This window comes from Tachyglossus aculeatus, chromosome 7 (genome assembly GCF_015852505.1).
Source record: "Tachyglossus aculeatus isolate mTacAcu1 chromosome 7, mTacAcu1.pri, whole genome shotgun sequence".
Taxonomy (NCBI): domain Eukaryota; kingdom Metazoa; phylum Chordata; class Mammalia; order Monotremata; family Tachyglossidae; genus Tachyglossus; species Tachyglossus aculeatus.
The window spans coordinates 21,158,584-21,176,031 of NC_052072.1; the positions used below are offsets into that span (position 1 = coordinate 21,158,584).

At 44.9% G+C, this 17,448-nt stretch overlaps 1 protein-coding gene across 2 annotated transcripts in view; it reads left to right on the forward strand.

Moving 5' to 3' along the window:
- Nucleotides 1-17,163, forward strand: part of IRF6 (interferon regulatory factor 6) — a 235,657-nt gene extending 218,494 nt beyond the window's left edge. For both annotated transcript variants that reach the window (XM_038749787.1, XM_038749788.1), the window contains 4 exons: nucleotides 1,021-1,167; nucleotides 4,255-4,647; nucleotides 6,834-6,952; nucleotides 16,582-17,163. In XM_038749787.1, the coding sequence (XP_038605715.1) occupies nucleotides 1,021-1,167; nucleotides 4,255-4,647; nucleotides 6,834-6,952; nucleotides 16,582-16,806 (884 nt within the window). In that variant the 3' untranslated portion in view covers nucleotides 16,807-17,163. The remainder of the gene's footprint in view (nucleotides 1-1,020; nucleotides 1,168-4,254; nucleotides 4,648-6,833; nucleotides 6,953-16,581) is intronic.
- The last annotated feature ends 285 nt before the right edge of the window (nucleotides 17,164-17,448 follow it).

A 17,448-nucleotide genomic window follows, 5' to 3' on the forward strand; every position in this document is an offset into this window, starting at 1 on the left:
GAATGTGTCCTGAACCAGAATTAAAGAGATGATGCTTTTTAACCCGACTGTCCCTTCTAGCTCCCCGAAGAATTGGGCTCTGCTCTAGTTTGGCCTGTGAATAGTGCTCATTTTAAGTCTTTGCAAAAGCAACTTTGGCTTCACAATCAACTCCCCTCTCCTCCAGCCACCCTTATCACCTTGTCCTAATAATAGTAATAAAAATAATTATGGTATTAAGTGCCTGCTATGAATCAGGCACTGTCCTAGCCTCGGGGCAGATGTACGATAAGTAGATCAGATGGGGCTCAATATGGAAGGGGATGGGAGCACAGGTGTTTAGTCTCTATTTTACAAATGAGGAAACTGAGGCCCAGAGGTGATGATGATGGTGGTGGTGGTATTTGTTAAGCACTTACTATGTGCCTAGCACTGTTCTAAGCACTGGGGAGATACAAGGTAATCAGGTTGTCCTATGTGGGGCTCACAGTCTTAATTCCCATTTTACAGATGAGGGAACAGGCACAGAGAAGATAAGTGACTTGCTCAAAGTCATACAGCTGACAGATGGCAGAGTTGAGATTAGAACCCATGATCTCTGACTCCCAAGACCATGCTCTTTCCACTAAGCCACACTGCTTCTCCTAGAGATGTCGAGTGGCTTGTCCAGGGTCATATAGCAGGCAAGTGGCGGAGCTGGGGTTAGATTCAGGTTTTCTGATTCCCAGGCCCATGCTCTTTCTACTAGGCCCCACTGCTTCTCACATTCTCCATTTCTTCCCATTCCCAGATTATCAGCATTTGCCTGTGGCAAACTCTCTCCATCCCACCCTGTAATTTCCTCAACACTTCCATTGAAATCCCTCACCGAGGGACGAGGACAGGTGGGTAGAAGGGCACTCCTAGATTCCGTAGGCCCCAGGCACATGGGCAGAGTTGATTTCCTGTCCTATGGCAAGGCCCAGATGTTCGTCAAGTGTTGAGCTGATGAGGTAGCCTTCTCACGCCCTGTGTCCTCTCACCCATCCCTCTGTGTTCTAGGCTCCCCCATGGGGCCGGCGAGTGTGGGGAACTGCAGCCCCGAAGCTGTGTGGCCCAAAACCGAACCCTCAGAGATGGAGGTGCCCCCGGCTCCACTTCAGCACGACTTCTTCAGCTCCCCAGAGCTGTGGATCAGCTCGCTCCCGAGTAAGTTGTCTCCAGACCTCCCCACTGGCCGTCCTCCTCGTTCCCCAGCCTGTGGTTCCCTGACCTGGCTGGCTTGGAGCCCAAGCCGTGGCTTCTGGGTGGCTGGCGGATCAGTGGGGCTCTGTCCGCACCCTTGCGAGCTCTCGGGGGTTGAGAGGCCTCGAAGGACATCAGCTTGCCTTTGTTGGAGATGTCACTCTTCCGGTTGGCTGCAGCTCTGGGTTACTCACTGCTGTGGCAGGTCGGGAGGCCTGGGCTTGTCTTCTGCCCTGCCTGGGGGGCCAGGGTGCAGATATGCATCTCAGAGGGAGGCTATGTGGTGGTAGAGCCAGGGAGATGCGGGTTGGGGTGGGAGGGGGTCCAGAGGGAAATGTCTGGCCCAAACCAGGGCACTGTAACTCTCTGGGGAATGTTTTGGGAGAGGGGCAAGCAAGCTTCCTATACAAAACTATTTCCTCCTCTATGCTTGTTGTGGGCAGGGAATGTGTCTGTTTACTGTTATAGTGCACTCTCCCAAGTGCTTAGTACAGAACTTTGTACACAATATATGCTCAATAAATACGACTGAATGAATGAACGAAAGCTCTGGGTTGTAGGAGTGGGAGAAGGTCCCCCAAAACTGGGTCTTAGTGCCAGAAGAGGTCTGGCTGGAGACCCTCTAGACTATAAGCTTATTTGTGAGCACGGAACATGTCTACCAACTCCTTTGTAATATTCTCTCAAGTGCTTAGTACAGGGTTCTGCACACAGTAAGCGTTCAATAAATGCTATCGATTGATTGACTCAGAAGAGTGCATTTTGGCAGTGTGCTGTTCAGAACAGGTCTGACCATCTAGAAAATGTTCCTCCAGTTTGTGGGAGGTTGGGTGTTTTGAGAGAGACTGTGAGCCCCATGTGGAACAAGGGCTGTGTCCAACCTGATAAACTTCTATTTACTCTAGCGCTTAGAACAGTGCTTGACACATAGTAAGCACTTAACAGAAAGAGAGAGGGAGGAGAGGGGTTGACCAAGAAGATATTTTGCTTTGCCAAATTTGATCTAGTGGTGTGAAAGGTCTTTCTTGTAGTTCTTTGGCTGTGGAATGCTCAGAGATGCAGGGAGTTGGGCTTCCCAAGGTGAGTTCTTCAGGAAGTTCAGTCTCCCAGGAGTCATGGGAGTTTATGCAATGGAGCTTGGAATAATAGTAATTAATAATGATGATGGTATGTGTTGGGCACTTACTATGTGTCAAGCACTCTTCTAAACTCTGGGGTAGATGCAAGCTAATCAAGTTGGACACTGTCCAACATGGGGCTCAGTCTTAATCCCCATTTTCAGATGAGGTAACTGAGGCCCAGAGAAGTGAAATAATTTGCCCAAGGTAACACAGCAGACAAGTGGCAGAGCTGGGATTAGAACCTAGGTCCTTCTGACCCCCAGGCCCGTGCTTTGTCCACTAGGGCCAGGGCTCTGGGAAATACCAAAGGATCTGGAGGTGAGGTTACATCTCTCTTATTCTCAACCCTCTATTAAGGTCCTGTGAAATGTAGGCTGCCCTGGTCTGAGCTCTCACTTTTTCAACAAGAGGGAGAAACAGCACTGCTGATGAATAGCATGCATGATATCTGGGCAATGCTCACCCCGCACTGCTCATACCCTCCTATTCTCTCTTAGAAGGCACGAGTGAGTGTTGTATTATCTCACTGCCAGCAGCGAATCAAAAGTAGCTCTATTACTACTACTTAATAGTCCATACAGTGACATGTCTGCACAGGGCGAATGAAAGAAGTCCACATGAGACTTAAAGTAGCCTTGCTTTTCTTACTAAGGGTATCTTGGGTTGCATGGTAGATACAGAAGGGAGGTATCGCTGACTTTGCTTCCAAGACCACCCAGGGAACGTGCCCAGCAGTCTGCCGCATAACTGACCGGCTGCATTCTGGCTTATCCCCCGTAGCTCGCTTTCTGTAGCCCCCAGATTCCAGACAGGGTGATAATCCAATGGATCCGAGAGCCATCCATGCCTCCAGGCAGGAGGAGTCAATGGACAGACTCTGGAGCCAGTCATTTGGAAGTGGGGGGAAAGAACATCAAGAGAGCATGTGCTCCATTCCCCTGCTTCCACCCAGATGAATATTTAAGCCATCCAAAAGTAGTGGTATCTACTTCTTACTTCAAAATCTCCCCAAAGACAGAGACTTCAAAATCTCTCTTGGTGTTTTATTTAAATATCGCCATATTGGATGGGGAGGGGAGTTTTTCCTTATGTCCAACCAAAGCCTATCCTGCTTTCACCATAGCCTCCTCTGGTTTGGTTGCTAGTGGACATGAAGATCAGTTGGCCAGCATCTCCTCTCCGTCCCCATGACCCAAAAAGCCCTTCTCAAGCTTTAAAACTCATCTCTGTCTTCTTTTCTCCAGGCTGAATCAGCCCAATTCAACTTTGCCTCTTAGAACCTATTTTCCACCCCTTTGGTCATTTTTGTTGCTCTTCTCTGGGGTTTATGTATAAGGAGAATGGAGACCAGGTCTGTGAGAGAGGGAGCCAGGGACATGGATTTACATTGTATCTGGAGCAGTCAGAGCGAGAGATTTGGGCTGGAGTGTCTGCATGCGACACTGGTGTTGGCATTAGTGTCTACACCTGACATTGGATGTGTGAGGCAATATCTTCTCTCCTGGAGCTAAGACCTATCTGGTTTAGCATAAGCCTTCTTGGAGGCAGGGGGATGGACTAGGTGACCTCTGGCAGTTTGTCGTTTGAATTATTATGATTATTATTATCATCATCATCATTTGTATTATTTCTGTACCTAAGTGCTTGTTATGTGTCAAGCACTGTTCTGAGCACTGGGATAGATACAAGTCAATAAGGTCAGACACAGTCCCTGTCCCACATGGCACCCATGATCTTAGTAGGAGGGAGAACAGGTACTGAATCCCCATTTTCCAGTTGAGGAGACTGGAAAGTCACCTCTGGGGATTAGAACCCAGGTCCTCTGACTCCCAAACCTGGCTCTTTCCAACGGTCAGTGATCTTCCCCCGCATCTATTCAGAGAGGAGTGGGGAAATCTGACCTGAACCATTTCCCTTTTCCCCCCCACAGTGACCGATCTGGAAATCAAGTTTGAGTACCGAGGGAAGGAGATGGGGCCGACCCAGACGGTGAGCAACCCCCAGGGCTGTCGGCTCTTTTACGGCGATCTGGGGCCCATGCCAGATCAGGAGGAGCTCTTCGGACCGGTCAGCCTGGAGCAGGTGAAGTTCCCAGGCCCGGAGCAGATCACCAACGAGAAGCAGAAGCTGTTCACCAGCAGGCTGCTGGACGTCATGGACCGTGGGTTGATCCTGGAGGTCAGTGGCCATGCCATCTACGCCATCAGACTGTGCCAGTGCAAGGTGTACTGGTCTGGACCGTGTGCCCCCTCGCCGGCGGCCCCCAATCTCATTGAGAGGCAGAAGAAGGTGAAGCTCTTCTGCCTGGAGACATTCCTCAGTGGTGAGTCCCACTGGAGTTCTTGCTCTACTGCTCAGGAGCACCTTTGTGGCTCTGTTGCTGAAGAAAAGTGGTCATTGTGGTGGTATTTGTTAGGCCCCTACTGTGTCCCAAGTAGGGGAAGCAGCGTGGCTCAGTGCAAAGAGCACGGGCTTTGGAGTCAGAGGTCATGGGTTAAAATCCCGGCTCCGCCAATTGTCAGCTGTGCGACTTTGGGCAAATCACTTAACTTCTCTGTGTCTGCTACTTCATCTGTAAAATGGGGATTAAGACTGTGAGCCCCCTGTGGGACAACCCGATCATCTTGTAACCTCCCCAGCGCTTAGAACAGTGCTTTGCACATAGTAAGCACTTAATAAATGCCATTATTATTATTACTATTGTTTTAAACACTTGGGTAGAGAAAAGGTAATCAGGTTGGACAGAGTCCCTGTCCCATCTGGGGCTCACAGGCTTAATCCCCATTTTACAGATGAGGTAACTGAGACACAGTGAAGTGAAGCAACTCACCCAAGTTTACACAGCAGACAAGTGGCAGAGCTGGGATTAGAACCCACATCCTCAGACTCTCAGGCCTGTGCTCTTTCCACTGGGCCATGTTGCTTCTTGGGGTAGATTGAACAGGGCTTTGGAGAACTCATTCCTGGAAGGGGGCTTGGGGGAGTTGGTGGTGTAGGGAGAGGCTGGAGAAGAAAGATGAGAACTGTGGAAGGTGCAAGGAACTTTTTCTAACTTAGGTGAGCAGCAGGAGTACAGACTAGACCAGGCTGTGGGCAGAACTGAGCACCCACAGGGCATGGATTGGGGTCCTGGAAGCTCAATGCTCTAAGATGGAGGAATGACCTGAGTTTCGGGAGACAGGATCCCTGGGTTCTGGTCCTCACCCTGCCAGCCATGGGCTTGGGGAAAGTGCTGCCTTCCTGCCCCCTTCTCGGTGCCCCGTGGCTCAGAAGAGGGGTGACCCTTCCTCCTTAGAAGCATTAAGTCGTACTGGGGTCCTTTATTGGAGCTCTTGGCAGGACTCATCTTAAAGTCGGTTTCAGTAATACAACTCAAAAAGTGACCTGACAGGGAGGGGGCAGGGTACCTCCGGAACTGTCGTCTCATTCAGCCAGAGGGGTTGAAGAAGTGTTTCCCAGAGTGCTGGAATAAAACTTTCAGTCATTTTATTCAGCTGTTGCAAGTAGAAGCCAAAAATGGCCCACCTTACCCCTGGTGCTAACTCAGCAGCTACGAGTGAAACCTGCAGCCAACCAGAATAAACTGCCACCATCCCATGAGGAGCAGAGGAGTGTGGGTGTTTCCAAGGCTGATTCGAAGAGTCGATGCTAATGATGGGCTTTGGGTGTGACTACTCGGCCTTCTAACTCCCAATCCAACCTTCTAGCTCAACCTCGCTCTCAACTCTCCTGCCTCTGTTCCCTCACTCAAACTCCTGTCCCAGCTTGGAACTCCTCCCTCCCCACCATTGTTCCGTTAGTCAGTCAGTCGTATTTATTGAGTGCTTACTGTGTGCAGAGCACTGTACTAAGTTCTTGAGAGAGTACAGTACAACAATAGAGACACATTCCCTGCCCTCAATGAGTTTACAGTCTAGAGAGGGAGACAAATCACAACTCTTCCTACATCCAAATCCCATTTCCTCCAACAAGCTTCCCATGAATAATTTCCCATCATCTTGAACTTATCATCCTTTCAGCCTACTAACTGTGGCACTTATGGACTACCTTTCTTGACACTCATGTGTATATGTCCACTCGATTTTGACCAATGTAATGGTAAATATTTTTATATTTACTTCCCGAATAAAGGGTAAGATTCCGGTGGGTATGGAGTGCATCGCTTCATTATTCTGTACTTCACAAGCACCAAGTGGGTGCTCAATAAAGGCTCTTGTTGCTGCTACTACTACCCTCAACTGAATTAAATGGAGCTCTAAGCTATAGACTGTAAGCTCATTGTGGGCAGGGAATGTGTCTACCAACTCTCTTGGATTGTACTCTTCCAAGTGCTTAGTACAGTGCCCTGCAGCCAGTAAATGCTCAATATATACTATTGATTAATCGAGTAGTAAAGGGGGCTCCCCTCCCTGGGCACTGTGGGAACTTTACCTGCTATGGGGCATAAGATTCACAACCAAGCACTAAATTTTCTGCAATGCTTGTTCTTTCTCCAACCCCTCTCTCTAGAGCTCATTGCCCACCAGAAAGGGCAGATAGAAAAGCAGCCACCCTTTGAAATATATTTCTGTTTTGGAGAAGAATGGCCTGATGGGAAGCCAAGGGAGAGAAAACTGATTGTGGTACAGGTAAGGAGACGCTGTGGTTTTGCTGTCACCCGGGCCCCTTCTTATGCTTTTGTTTCTTCCCCTTCCTAAGTGTCTTGGCTACTTCCCCAGGCCCAGGTGGAGAGGGAGCTAAATGGCATGCTCTGGGAATATGGGCTAGTTTCCCCCCATCCAGAGGTGTTGTCCACACCAACTGGAAAATGACTCAATCTGGCTGAGAAGACAGGAGACGTAAATTTCAGAAGGTCCTCAAACATGTGATTGGGCTAGTTTAGCCTGAAGCTCTGGGTCACCCACACAGGCTCATTAAAACTGAGCTTGGCTGACCTCATCCAGGGTGACACTTTGACCTTTCACTTCCTCCTGCATTGGTTGAGAGGACAGGAAGATGCTGCAAAGGACCCCATCTCAGAATCACTTCCAGCAAGCAGTGTGTAGCCTGGACTCAGAACTATAATAATAATAATTGTGGTATTTAAGTGCTTATTGTGTGTAGGGCACTGTAGTAAGCACTGGGGTGGATACAAGCAAATTTGGACACAGTTCCTGTCCCACATGGGGTTCCCAGTCTCAATCCCCATTTTACAGTCAAGGTAACTAAAAAGTGAAGTGACTTGCCTAAGATCACACAGCAAACAAATTTCTGCCTTGAAGAATAGAATGCTCTCGCTGTCATCTGGGTCCTCCTGCAATTGAGTGTGTTGGTTAAGGGAACTGGTTCTAACTTCACCGTTAGACTGATTTATCTTGGGGTGGGTATTGTGGAGACCTCAGTTGTCTTGGACAAGTGAAGGTCTTCCTTTTGTTCTTTCTCCAGGATCAGATCTCCTGGAAGGTAAGACCACTAATAATAATGAGTGTGGTATTTAAGTGCTTACTATATGCCAAGCATTGTACTAGGTGTTGGGGTAGATATGCTGCAATCAGAAGGAACACAATTCCTGTTCCAGATCATCATCATCATCATCAATCGTATTTATTGAGCGCTTACTATGTGCAGAGCACTGTACCAAGCGCTTGGGAAGTACAAATTGGCAACATATAGAGACAGTCCCTACCCAACATTGGGCTCACTGTCTAAAAGGGGGAGACAGAGAACAAAACCAAACATACTAACAAAATAAAATAAATAGAATCGATATGTACAAGTAAAATAAATAGAGTAATAAATATGTACAAACATATATACATATATACAGGTGCTGTGGGGAAGGGAAGGAGGTAAGATGGGGGGGATGGAGAGGGGGACGAGGGGGAGAGGAAGGAAGGGGCTCAGTCTGGGAAGGCCTCCTGGAGGAGGCCTCCAGGACTCAGTTCCAGATGGGACTCAAGGTCTAAGTAGGAGGGAGTACAGGTATTGAATCCCCATTTTATTTACAGAAGAGGAAACAGACCCAGCAAAGTTCAGTGACTTGCCCAAGGTCACCCAGCTATCCTGACTTATGGGCCCATGCTTTTTCCACTAGGCCATGCTGCTCATGGAAACTTTCTTTGTCAGTTTTATTAAACTGCAAATAACTTGTTCTGGATAAGCTTCAAACTCATATGTATAAGGTGTCCACTTTCCTATTCTCCCTTTGCACTTTCTGTCCCTTACCAGAATTTTCCTGCTTAAAGGACACTTAACATCTCCCACTTTTCATAACAAACAGAAACAATTATATTCAATATTCTAAAATGAACAAGTAACTTAAATACTTTAGTCTTCATGTTTCAGGTTGTCTTCTCTTTTGAGTCGATCCAAAAATATCTTGTTCTTTTCCCATCTTCTCCTTGTTTTTGTCATATCTCATGATCCCACCAATGCTCTGTTATTGGATACATTGTACTTCCTCACCTTCCTTGACTCCAGTTTTTCCCAAATCTTGTTGTCCATGTCTCCATTGTATTCTTTTATCAGCTGGTGGTAATTTTAATTTTTTTCCCTGTTTTTCCTGTAGCTCATTTCCTCCTCCATTTTTAACCTCATTTGACTTTGGTGCCACTTCCTGCATATAAACACCCTTATCCTTCTGATACTTCCCTCTTAACCTGACTTTTTTCATGGTTGTTTAATTTAATACTGTCATTTATTTTCATTTTCTTGTCCTTCAGTCTCTATCCAGTAGCTTCTCCGTCCCTGGTTTCATTTTCCATACTCTGTGGACTTCTTCTGACCTTTTTCCTGAAGTATAACTCAATTAGTGACCTTTCCTTTTGCCAAAAGATTGGCATGGAAGTTGAATAATGCCTGTTCAAAACCCTTTCCTGAATTTTTTGTTTTTGCATATAAAATGATTTGATCCATTTCATTGAGGGTAGATTGAATTAGATGTGGCATGAAAGAAATCATATTCCAAAGAAAATTTGTTCAATTCTGTGCCACCAAATTGTGTCCCACTTGTCTTAAACATTGCAAACCTAGCAAAAATAGATGTAATTTGATGGTACAGTGCAATTCAGTACATCAATTTCTGGAAAGTTTGGATAGTAACTGACAACTAAATTTACTAAACTAAATTTAGTAATTGACAACTAAATCACAAGTTCTAATTGCTGCACTTTGTTACCTCAGTATTTCTTATCAACCATCTAACATTGGTGGTCTTTTATTTGGTATTTTTGACATATTTCATAATTTTTTGTTTTGCTTCACCACAAAACACATAACATCAATTGCTTTTCAACTAGTTTCCTACATACAAGGAACCCACATATGTTTGCAACTCATGTTCTTGTTATCCTATAATTAGACACTACTTTCTGGTATGCTGAAAAATGTCACAACTATTAGTTTAAATTATGATTAAATCCCAGTACGGTAACATAATTTCACATCCGAGCTGATTTTTTTTCATTCACCACTTTCCCCTGTAGTCTCTGAAAAATTTTCTGTTTTTTTTTCTACTCTCCCAATTTGGTTTTCAATGCGTTGACTTATGTACACTTTAGATCTAAGAATACATAGCTTGTGTTTTATGTAGTAGATCATATCTGCAGTAGTCAATGATCTCCCTTCATTTCTTATATAATTTGTTTGAAAAATGGCCCCTTTGTGGTGCTGTCACAAATTTTTTAGTGATTTTTTTTATGGTTTATGAAGTTTTTTCAAGGAATGATCTTCCATTCAAAAAGACACATTTTTTTGCATGTGAAGGAAAGTGCTAAACCCTCTTTCTAGTTGCCCATCTTGTTTGTCATTGTCATAGAACTACCTGTGATATGACTAGTTTGTACTGTGATCAATATTTCTTCATCTATATTCTTTCTAGCTTTACTTCTGAAGCATCTCTTGAGGCTCTGAAGTCTGAGTCTAGAGGGTGGGGTGACAGACACCAATAATAATAATAATGATGATGATGGTATTTGTTAAGCGCTTACTATGTGCAAAGCACTGTTCTAAGCGCTGGAGGGATACAAGGTGATCAGGTTGTCCCACGTGGGGCTCACAGTCTTAATCCCCATTTTACAGATGAGGTAACTGAGGCACAGAGAAGTTGTGGCTTGCCCAAGGTCACACAGCTGACAAGTGGTGGAGCTGGGATTCAAACCCATGTCCTCTGACTCCCAAGCCCGTGCTCTTTCCACTGAGCCACGCTGCTAATCAAAATACCTTCATGTTTGCTGTCTCTTAATCTATGATTCTAACCTGTCAGCCTCTTGACTATATTCCTCCTGTAGGTGAACACTTTTCTTAAAATTTTAAATGTCTCATTTCTTACATACTTGAATGTACTTTCCAATTAAGCCTGCTCTGTGCCTTCTGAAACCTCTTGTCTTTTGAAAGTCATGATTGTAATCACTGTAATGTGAAGTGACCTATTTCTACACCATTTGCGGACACATTTTTCCTTATAAACTTTCCTCTGATCTAAATTTACATAAACTTCTGTTTCATTCGTGCTTTGCATATTTCAATCCATGTTTGTGTGTCCCCTATGTTTAATAATAATTATGATAATAATTGTGGTATTTGTTATACACTTAATATGTGTCAGGCACTATACTAAGTGCTGGGTTGGATACAGTCCCTGTCCCACATAGGGCTCACAGTCTCAATCCCCATTTTACATATGAGATAACTGAGGCACAGAGAAGTGAAGTGAATTGCCCAAGGCCACACACCAGACAGGTGGCGGAGCTGGGATTAGAACCCATGACCTTCTGACTCTCAGCCCTGTGCTTTTTATCCACTATGCCATGCTGCTTCCCCATGCTGCTGTAAGGGATGCAACCCAAATCAGTTGGACATTCATTCATTCAGTTGAATTTACTGAGTGCTTACTGTGTGCAGAGCATTAAACTAAGCACTTGGAAAGTACAATACAGCAGTAAAGAGGGACAATCCCTACCCACAGTGAGCTTGCAGTCTAGAGGGTGGGCAGACAGACACCAATACAAGTAAATAGGCATCAATATAAATAAATCAGTAGGTAGTATCTTGTATTGTACTTTGGAACACAGCCCAGGTCATGCTTTATAAAACATTACCATCCAAGTGATATACAGATTACACACACTGGTTTGCTAGATTGTTCCAGTAATAATAATGGCCCTTGTTAAGTACTTACTATGTGCCAAGCACTGTTCTAAGTGCTGGGGTCGATACAAGTTAATCAGGTTGGACACAGACCGTGTCCCATATGCTGCTCACAGTCTTCATCCTCATTTTACAGATGAGGTAAATGAGGCACGGAGAAGTGAAATGATGTGCCGAAGGTCACACAGCAGACAAGTGGCAGAACCAGGATTAGAACCCATGACCTTCTGACTCCCAGGCCCGTGCTGTATCTGCTAAACCTTACTGTTAGCCCCTGGAAAGGTGCCCAGAGTTGAAAAGGACTTGTCCTCTGCCATTTCACCAAGACTTCTTTCCCTTCTAAGAATGAAAAAAATGCCCTCACAGTATATAATATGTGAAGCAGCATGGCTTAGTGGATAGAGCATGGGCCTGAGAGTCAGAAGAACCTGGGTTCTAATCCCAGCTCTGCCGCTTGTCTCCTGTGTGACCTTGGACAAGTCACTTAACTTCTCTGTGCCTCAGTTCCCTCATCTGGAAACTGGGGATTAAGACTATGAGCCCTATGTGGGACAGGGACTGTATCCAACCTAATTACTTAACTGCTCTGTGCCTCAGTTACCTCATCTGTAAAATGGGGATTAAGACTGTGAGTCTCACGTGGGAAAACCTGATTGCCTTGTATCTACCCCAGCACTTAGAACAGTGCTTGGCACATAGTAATCGTTTAACAAATACCATAGTAATAATAATTATTAGTACTTCGTATCTACCCCAGCGCTTAGTAGAGTGCCTGACACATAATAAGCACCTAACAAATACACAATTATTATTATTATATAAAGGAAGTAAAAAATTTCTTTGGATTGATGCATGCTTTGATTTGGGGGTGGCTACCAGGCCTGTGTAGAAACTAGAACCAAGGGGAGTGAAAAGGAGGAAAGAGCAGGGGCGCTGGAAGAAGAAGAGCAGCAGAGGTGGCTTTGGGCTGAGGGACTGTGCTCTGCACACAGTAAGCGCTCAATAAATATGATTGAATGAATGAATGACTGGCTTTGAAAGGAACGATACAAAATCAGACTTGTAAGTTCACTGTGGGCAGGGAACGTGTCTGTTATATTGTTGCACTGTACTCTCCCAAGCGCTTAATACAGTGCTCTGCACACAGTAAGTGCTCAATAAGTGTGATTGATTTCCATAAGGACAGAGGAGTAGGGACACGGACATACAGGATGTCTCTGCTAGTGTTAATAGATTGGGCCACCGAACAAATGAACGTGAGCCACCTTTTTCCCTACTGTCACTGAGGAATGTGTCGCTTCTCTAGGTCTGTCTACTTTCTCTGTTATTACTTGCATCCAGTGCTTAAAACAAGGCTTGTAAGCACTTAACAAATACCATAATCATTATTATTATATGATAATTATTGTTATGGTACATGTTAAAGCACTTACTCTGGGCCAAGCACTGTTCTAAGTGCTGGGGTAGATACAAGTTAATGAGGTTGGTCACAGTCCGTGACCCTCGTGGCACTCACATCCAAGTAAGAGTGAGTAAGATTTACTCCCCATTCTACAGATGAGGTAACTGAGGCACAGAGAAATGTCTTACCCATGGTCACACAACAGACACCTAGCAGAGCTGGTATGGGGACCCAGGTCCCTGCTTTTTCCACTAGGCCATGCTGCTTCAGTGTGTATTAAGGTCCATTTAAATTTTTCCCTTAAAATGAAAGGTCCTGGAATGTAATCTTTCTCAGCTTAATTTTATAAGCTTCCTATGGTTCAAATCAGTCAATCAGTGGTGTTTATTGAGTGCTTACTATGTTCAGAGCACTGTACTAAGTGCTTGGGAGAATACAATACAAGAGAGTTAGCAGGCACATTCCCTGCCCACAATGTGCTAACAGTTTAGAGGGGGAAACAGACATCAAATCTCACTAAACGTCCATCTTTTTATCATTTTTTCCCTCCCTCCTGTGGTAAGAGAGCAATTATTTTCATCAATCCACGTGCCCCACTCGTCAATACTAAATAGTTTAATTCTTATGTTTAAATAGAATTATTTCCTGTTTATGGTGTGAACATTACCTTCGAACACATAATTCTCGTTTAAATTTTAACCTGTTATGCAGCTGTTGCAGCATAATTGAGTACCAGTATCTAGCCCAAATGCCTCTGCAGCCTGTCAATTCTCGACTATTTCCATTTGATATATTTTCTATCATGTCCAAATTTATAAATCTGAAGTTGTCATTTCTCTTGTCCTCTGCAGATTCCTTGAATGCAGCTGTCATATGTTATTGATGGTACATGCTGCTACTTTGGGGGGAATTTTGTGCTCCTTACATTATAACTTGCCAAGTAATAGCATTTCTTTGCAGCAGTACCAGATTTTTCCAAAGCAAGACCTCCCTCTTTGAATTCAGTGTCTTTCCACACCTGTGCCATGTTTTATTGGATCCACTATGATCACATCCTCATACATTTATTAAACAATCAATGGCATTTTTTGAGCGCTTACTATGTACAGAGCCCTGTACTAAGCACTTGGGAGTGTACATGCAATAGCGTTAGCAGGCGTGTTCACTCCCCACAAAAAGCTTATAGTCTAGAGGGGGAGACAGACATTAATATAAATAATTTATAATATATAATTGAAAGATGTATACATAAGTGCTGTGAGGTTGAGGTGAATATCAAATGTCCAAAAGGTTACAGATCCTTACAGAAGCAGCTTGGCTCAATGGAAAGAACAGGGGCTTGGGAGTCAGAGGTAATGGGTTCTAATCCTGGCTCCGCCACTTGTCAGCTGTGTGACTTTGGGCAAGTCACTTAACATCTCTGTGCCTCAGTTACCTCATCTGGAAAATTGGGAATAAGACTGTGAGCCCCATGTGGGACAACCTGTTACCCTTGTATCCCATCCAGCGCTTAGAACAGTGCTTCGCACATAGAAAGTGCTTAACAAATATCATTATTATTATTATCCAAGTGCATAGATGACATGGAAGGGAGAGGGAGCCGGGGAAAAGAAGACTTAATCGGGGAAGGCCTCTTGGAAGAGATATGACCTTAATAATGTGGGGAAGGTGGGGAGAGTTATGGTCTGGCGTATATGGAGGGGAGGGAGTTTCTGGCTAATGGGAGGATTACCAAATGTTACCTATGTCTTGTTTAGACCATAAACTCACTGTGGGCAGGGAAGGTGGCTACCAATGCTGTTGTATTGTCCTCCCTCAAGCACTTAGTGCTCAGCACACAGTAAACACTCAATAGATACCATTGATGGATTGACATGTAATGTCAATGACAAGAAGCAGCGTGGCTCAGTAGAAAGAGCACAGGCTTGGGAGTCAGAGGTCGTGGGTTCTAATCCCGGCTCTGCTGCTTGTCAGCTGTGTGACTTTGGGCAAGTAACTTACTTCTCTGGGCCTCAGTTACCTCATCTGTAAAATGGGGATTAAGACTGAGTCCCATGTGGAACAACCTTATCACCTTGTACCCCCACCTCAGCGCTTAGAACAATGGGTTTTTTTGGGTTTTTTTTAAATGGCATTTATTAAACGCTTACTATATGCAAAGCACTGTTCTAAGCACTGGGGAGGTTACAAGGTGATCTTGTTCCACTGGGGGCTCACAGTCTTCATCCCCATTTTACAGATGAGGGAACTGAGGCACAGAGAAGTTAAGTGACTTGCCCAAAGTCACACAGCTGACAATTGGCAGAGCTGGGATTTGAACCCATGACCTATGACTCCAAAGCCCGGGCTCTTTTCCACTGAGCCACACTGCTTCTCTAGCACATAGTAAGTGCTTAACAAATGCCATTATTATTATTATGTATTATATTCAGGACTTAAGCATGCTTTAGTGGTTTTGTCTAAATCTGGTTTCTCTCCTTTCTAGTCCATCCTGCCTGGATCATTATTCTGTAATTTTGATCGGCTCATATCTCCCAACTCCATAAAAACCTCTAGTAGTTGCCCATTCTCTCCACATCGAGCAGAAATGCCTGTGAAGGTGGACCGACAGGATTTAGTGATGGATTGAATATGTGGGTTGAATGGGAGAGAGGAGTCAAGGATAACACCACGGTTATGGGCTTGTGAGGCAGGAAGGATGGTGGTGCTGTCTACAGTGATGGGAGAGTTAGGGAGAGGACAGGGTTTGTATCCCACCTACTTAGGATGTGAGCCTCATCACATAGGAAGGGACAGAGACTATGTCTGGCTTGATTGACTTGAATATATCCCAGTGTTTAGAACAGTGTTGGACACATAGTAAGTGCTTAAGAGTTTCAGGCCATAGGGAGGGAATGGGCAAACCTCGTCCTCTTCTTTAGGAGGGGATACCTTTGAGAGATATTTAGAAGTGTGGCCTAGCAGATAGAGCACAGGCCTGGGATTAAGAAGGACCTGGGTTCTAATTCTGACTCCACCACTTGTCTGCTGTGTGACCTTGGACAAGTCACTTCACTTCTCTGTGCTTCAGTCCCTCGTCTTCATTCATTCAATCGTATTTATTGAGCTCTTACTGTGTGCAGAGCACTATGCTAAGCGCTTGGGAAGTACAAATAGGCGATTTATAGAGACGTCTATGTGCCAAGCACTGTTCTAAACACTTTGGGAGATGCAAAGTAATCAGGTTGTCCCAAGTGGGGCTCACCGTCTTAATCCCCATTTTACAGATGAGGTAACTGAGGCATGGAGAATAATAATAATAATAATAATTGTGGTATTTAAGCGCTTGCTATGTACAAAGCACTGTTCTAAGTGCTGGGGAGGATATAAGGTGATCAGATTGTCCCATGTGGGGCTCACAATCTTAATCCCCATTTTACAGATGAGGTAACTGAGGCACAGAGAAGTTAAGTAACTTGCCCAAGGTTACACAGCAGACAAGTGGCAGAGCCAGGATTAGAACCCACGACCTCTGCCTCCCAACCCTGTGCTGTTTCCACTGAACCACGCTGCTTCAACTCTTAGTACAGTGCGTAGCACATGCTAAGCATTTAACAAATATTGCAATTGAGAGGAAAATTCCGGGATCCTCTCCTCCCCCTCTCTTTTTTCTTTTTTTTTTTCATTATGATTACTCCAAGCACCGCCTGCTGCATCCTCTAAAGTTGACTTCTCCTATGTTCTCCACAGGTCATCCCAGTGGTTGCCCGGATGATTTATGAGATGTTTTCCGGAGACTTCACCCGCTCCTTCGACAGTGGCAGCGTCCGCCTGCAGATCTCCACCCCCGACATCAAAGACAACATCGTTGCCCACCTGAAGCAGTTGTTTCGCCTCCTCCAGACCCAGGAGAGCTGGCCTCCCATGCACCCTCCTCCCGGCATGCACCTGACTCCAGCCCTGCCAGCCCAGTGACGGAGACTGTTGCTCTGCTTTTTATATATTGTACATACAAATATTTGTATTATATTCAGATTTTGTTGTCTGGCTTGATCTGATGACCCCCTTCCTGCTCTAAAACAATGTTAATAGTTTGCTTTCCAACTTTTTAAAAAAATGATTTTAATTTATACAAAAGATCATACTTTTCTAACTTTCTTGTTTTTAACTTTTGGAAAAAAAGACCTGCAATAGATATATGTCTAAAAAGCTCAAACCTCGTGTTAAAATTAAAAAAAATAAAAAATAAACATTCCAGAACAGGATCCTTTCCACCTTCCTTGTATTGGCCGTGGATTACCAAACATGCCTGTCTTGCGTTTATTAAAGTTGCCTACAGCATTGGTTGTCCAGAGTCAGCTCTGTTTGACCTGTTCTGCCAGTAAGCAAGCTGATCTTGTAGCTGCTGGCAGAGCACGGGGTGGGGGGAAGAGGGCTGGGATGTGAGGAATGTGGTCCAGTATCTAAATAGGAGTTGGTGCTGAAGTCTGAAAATGTCCCCACAAGAAGACCGAACTGGGCCTTCAGAGGGCAGCAGGAGGGGGCTTAGATGCCTGAGGGAGAGCCAGTTCCCAGGCGTTTACCTCATCATTCCTGTCATACCTGTATGGTGGGGCT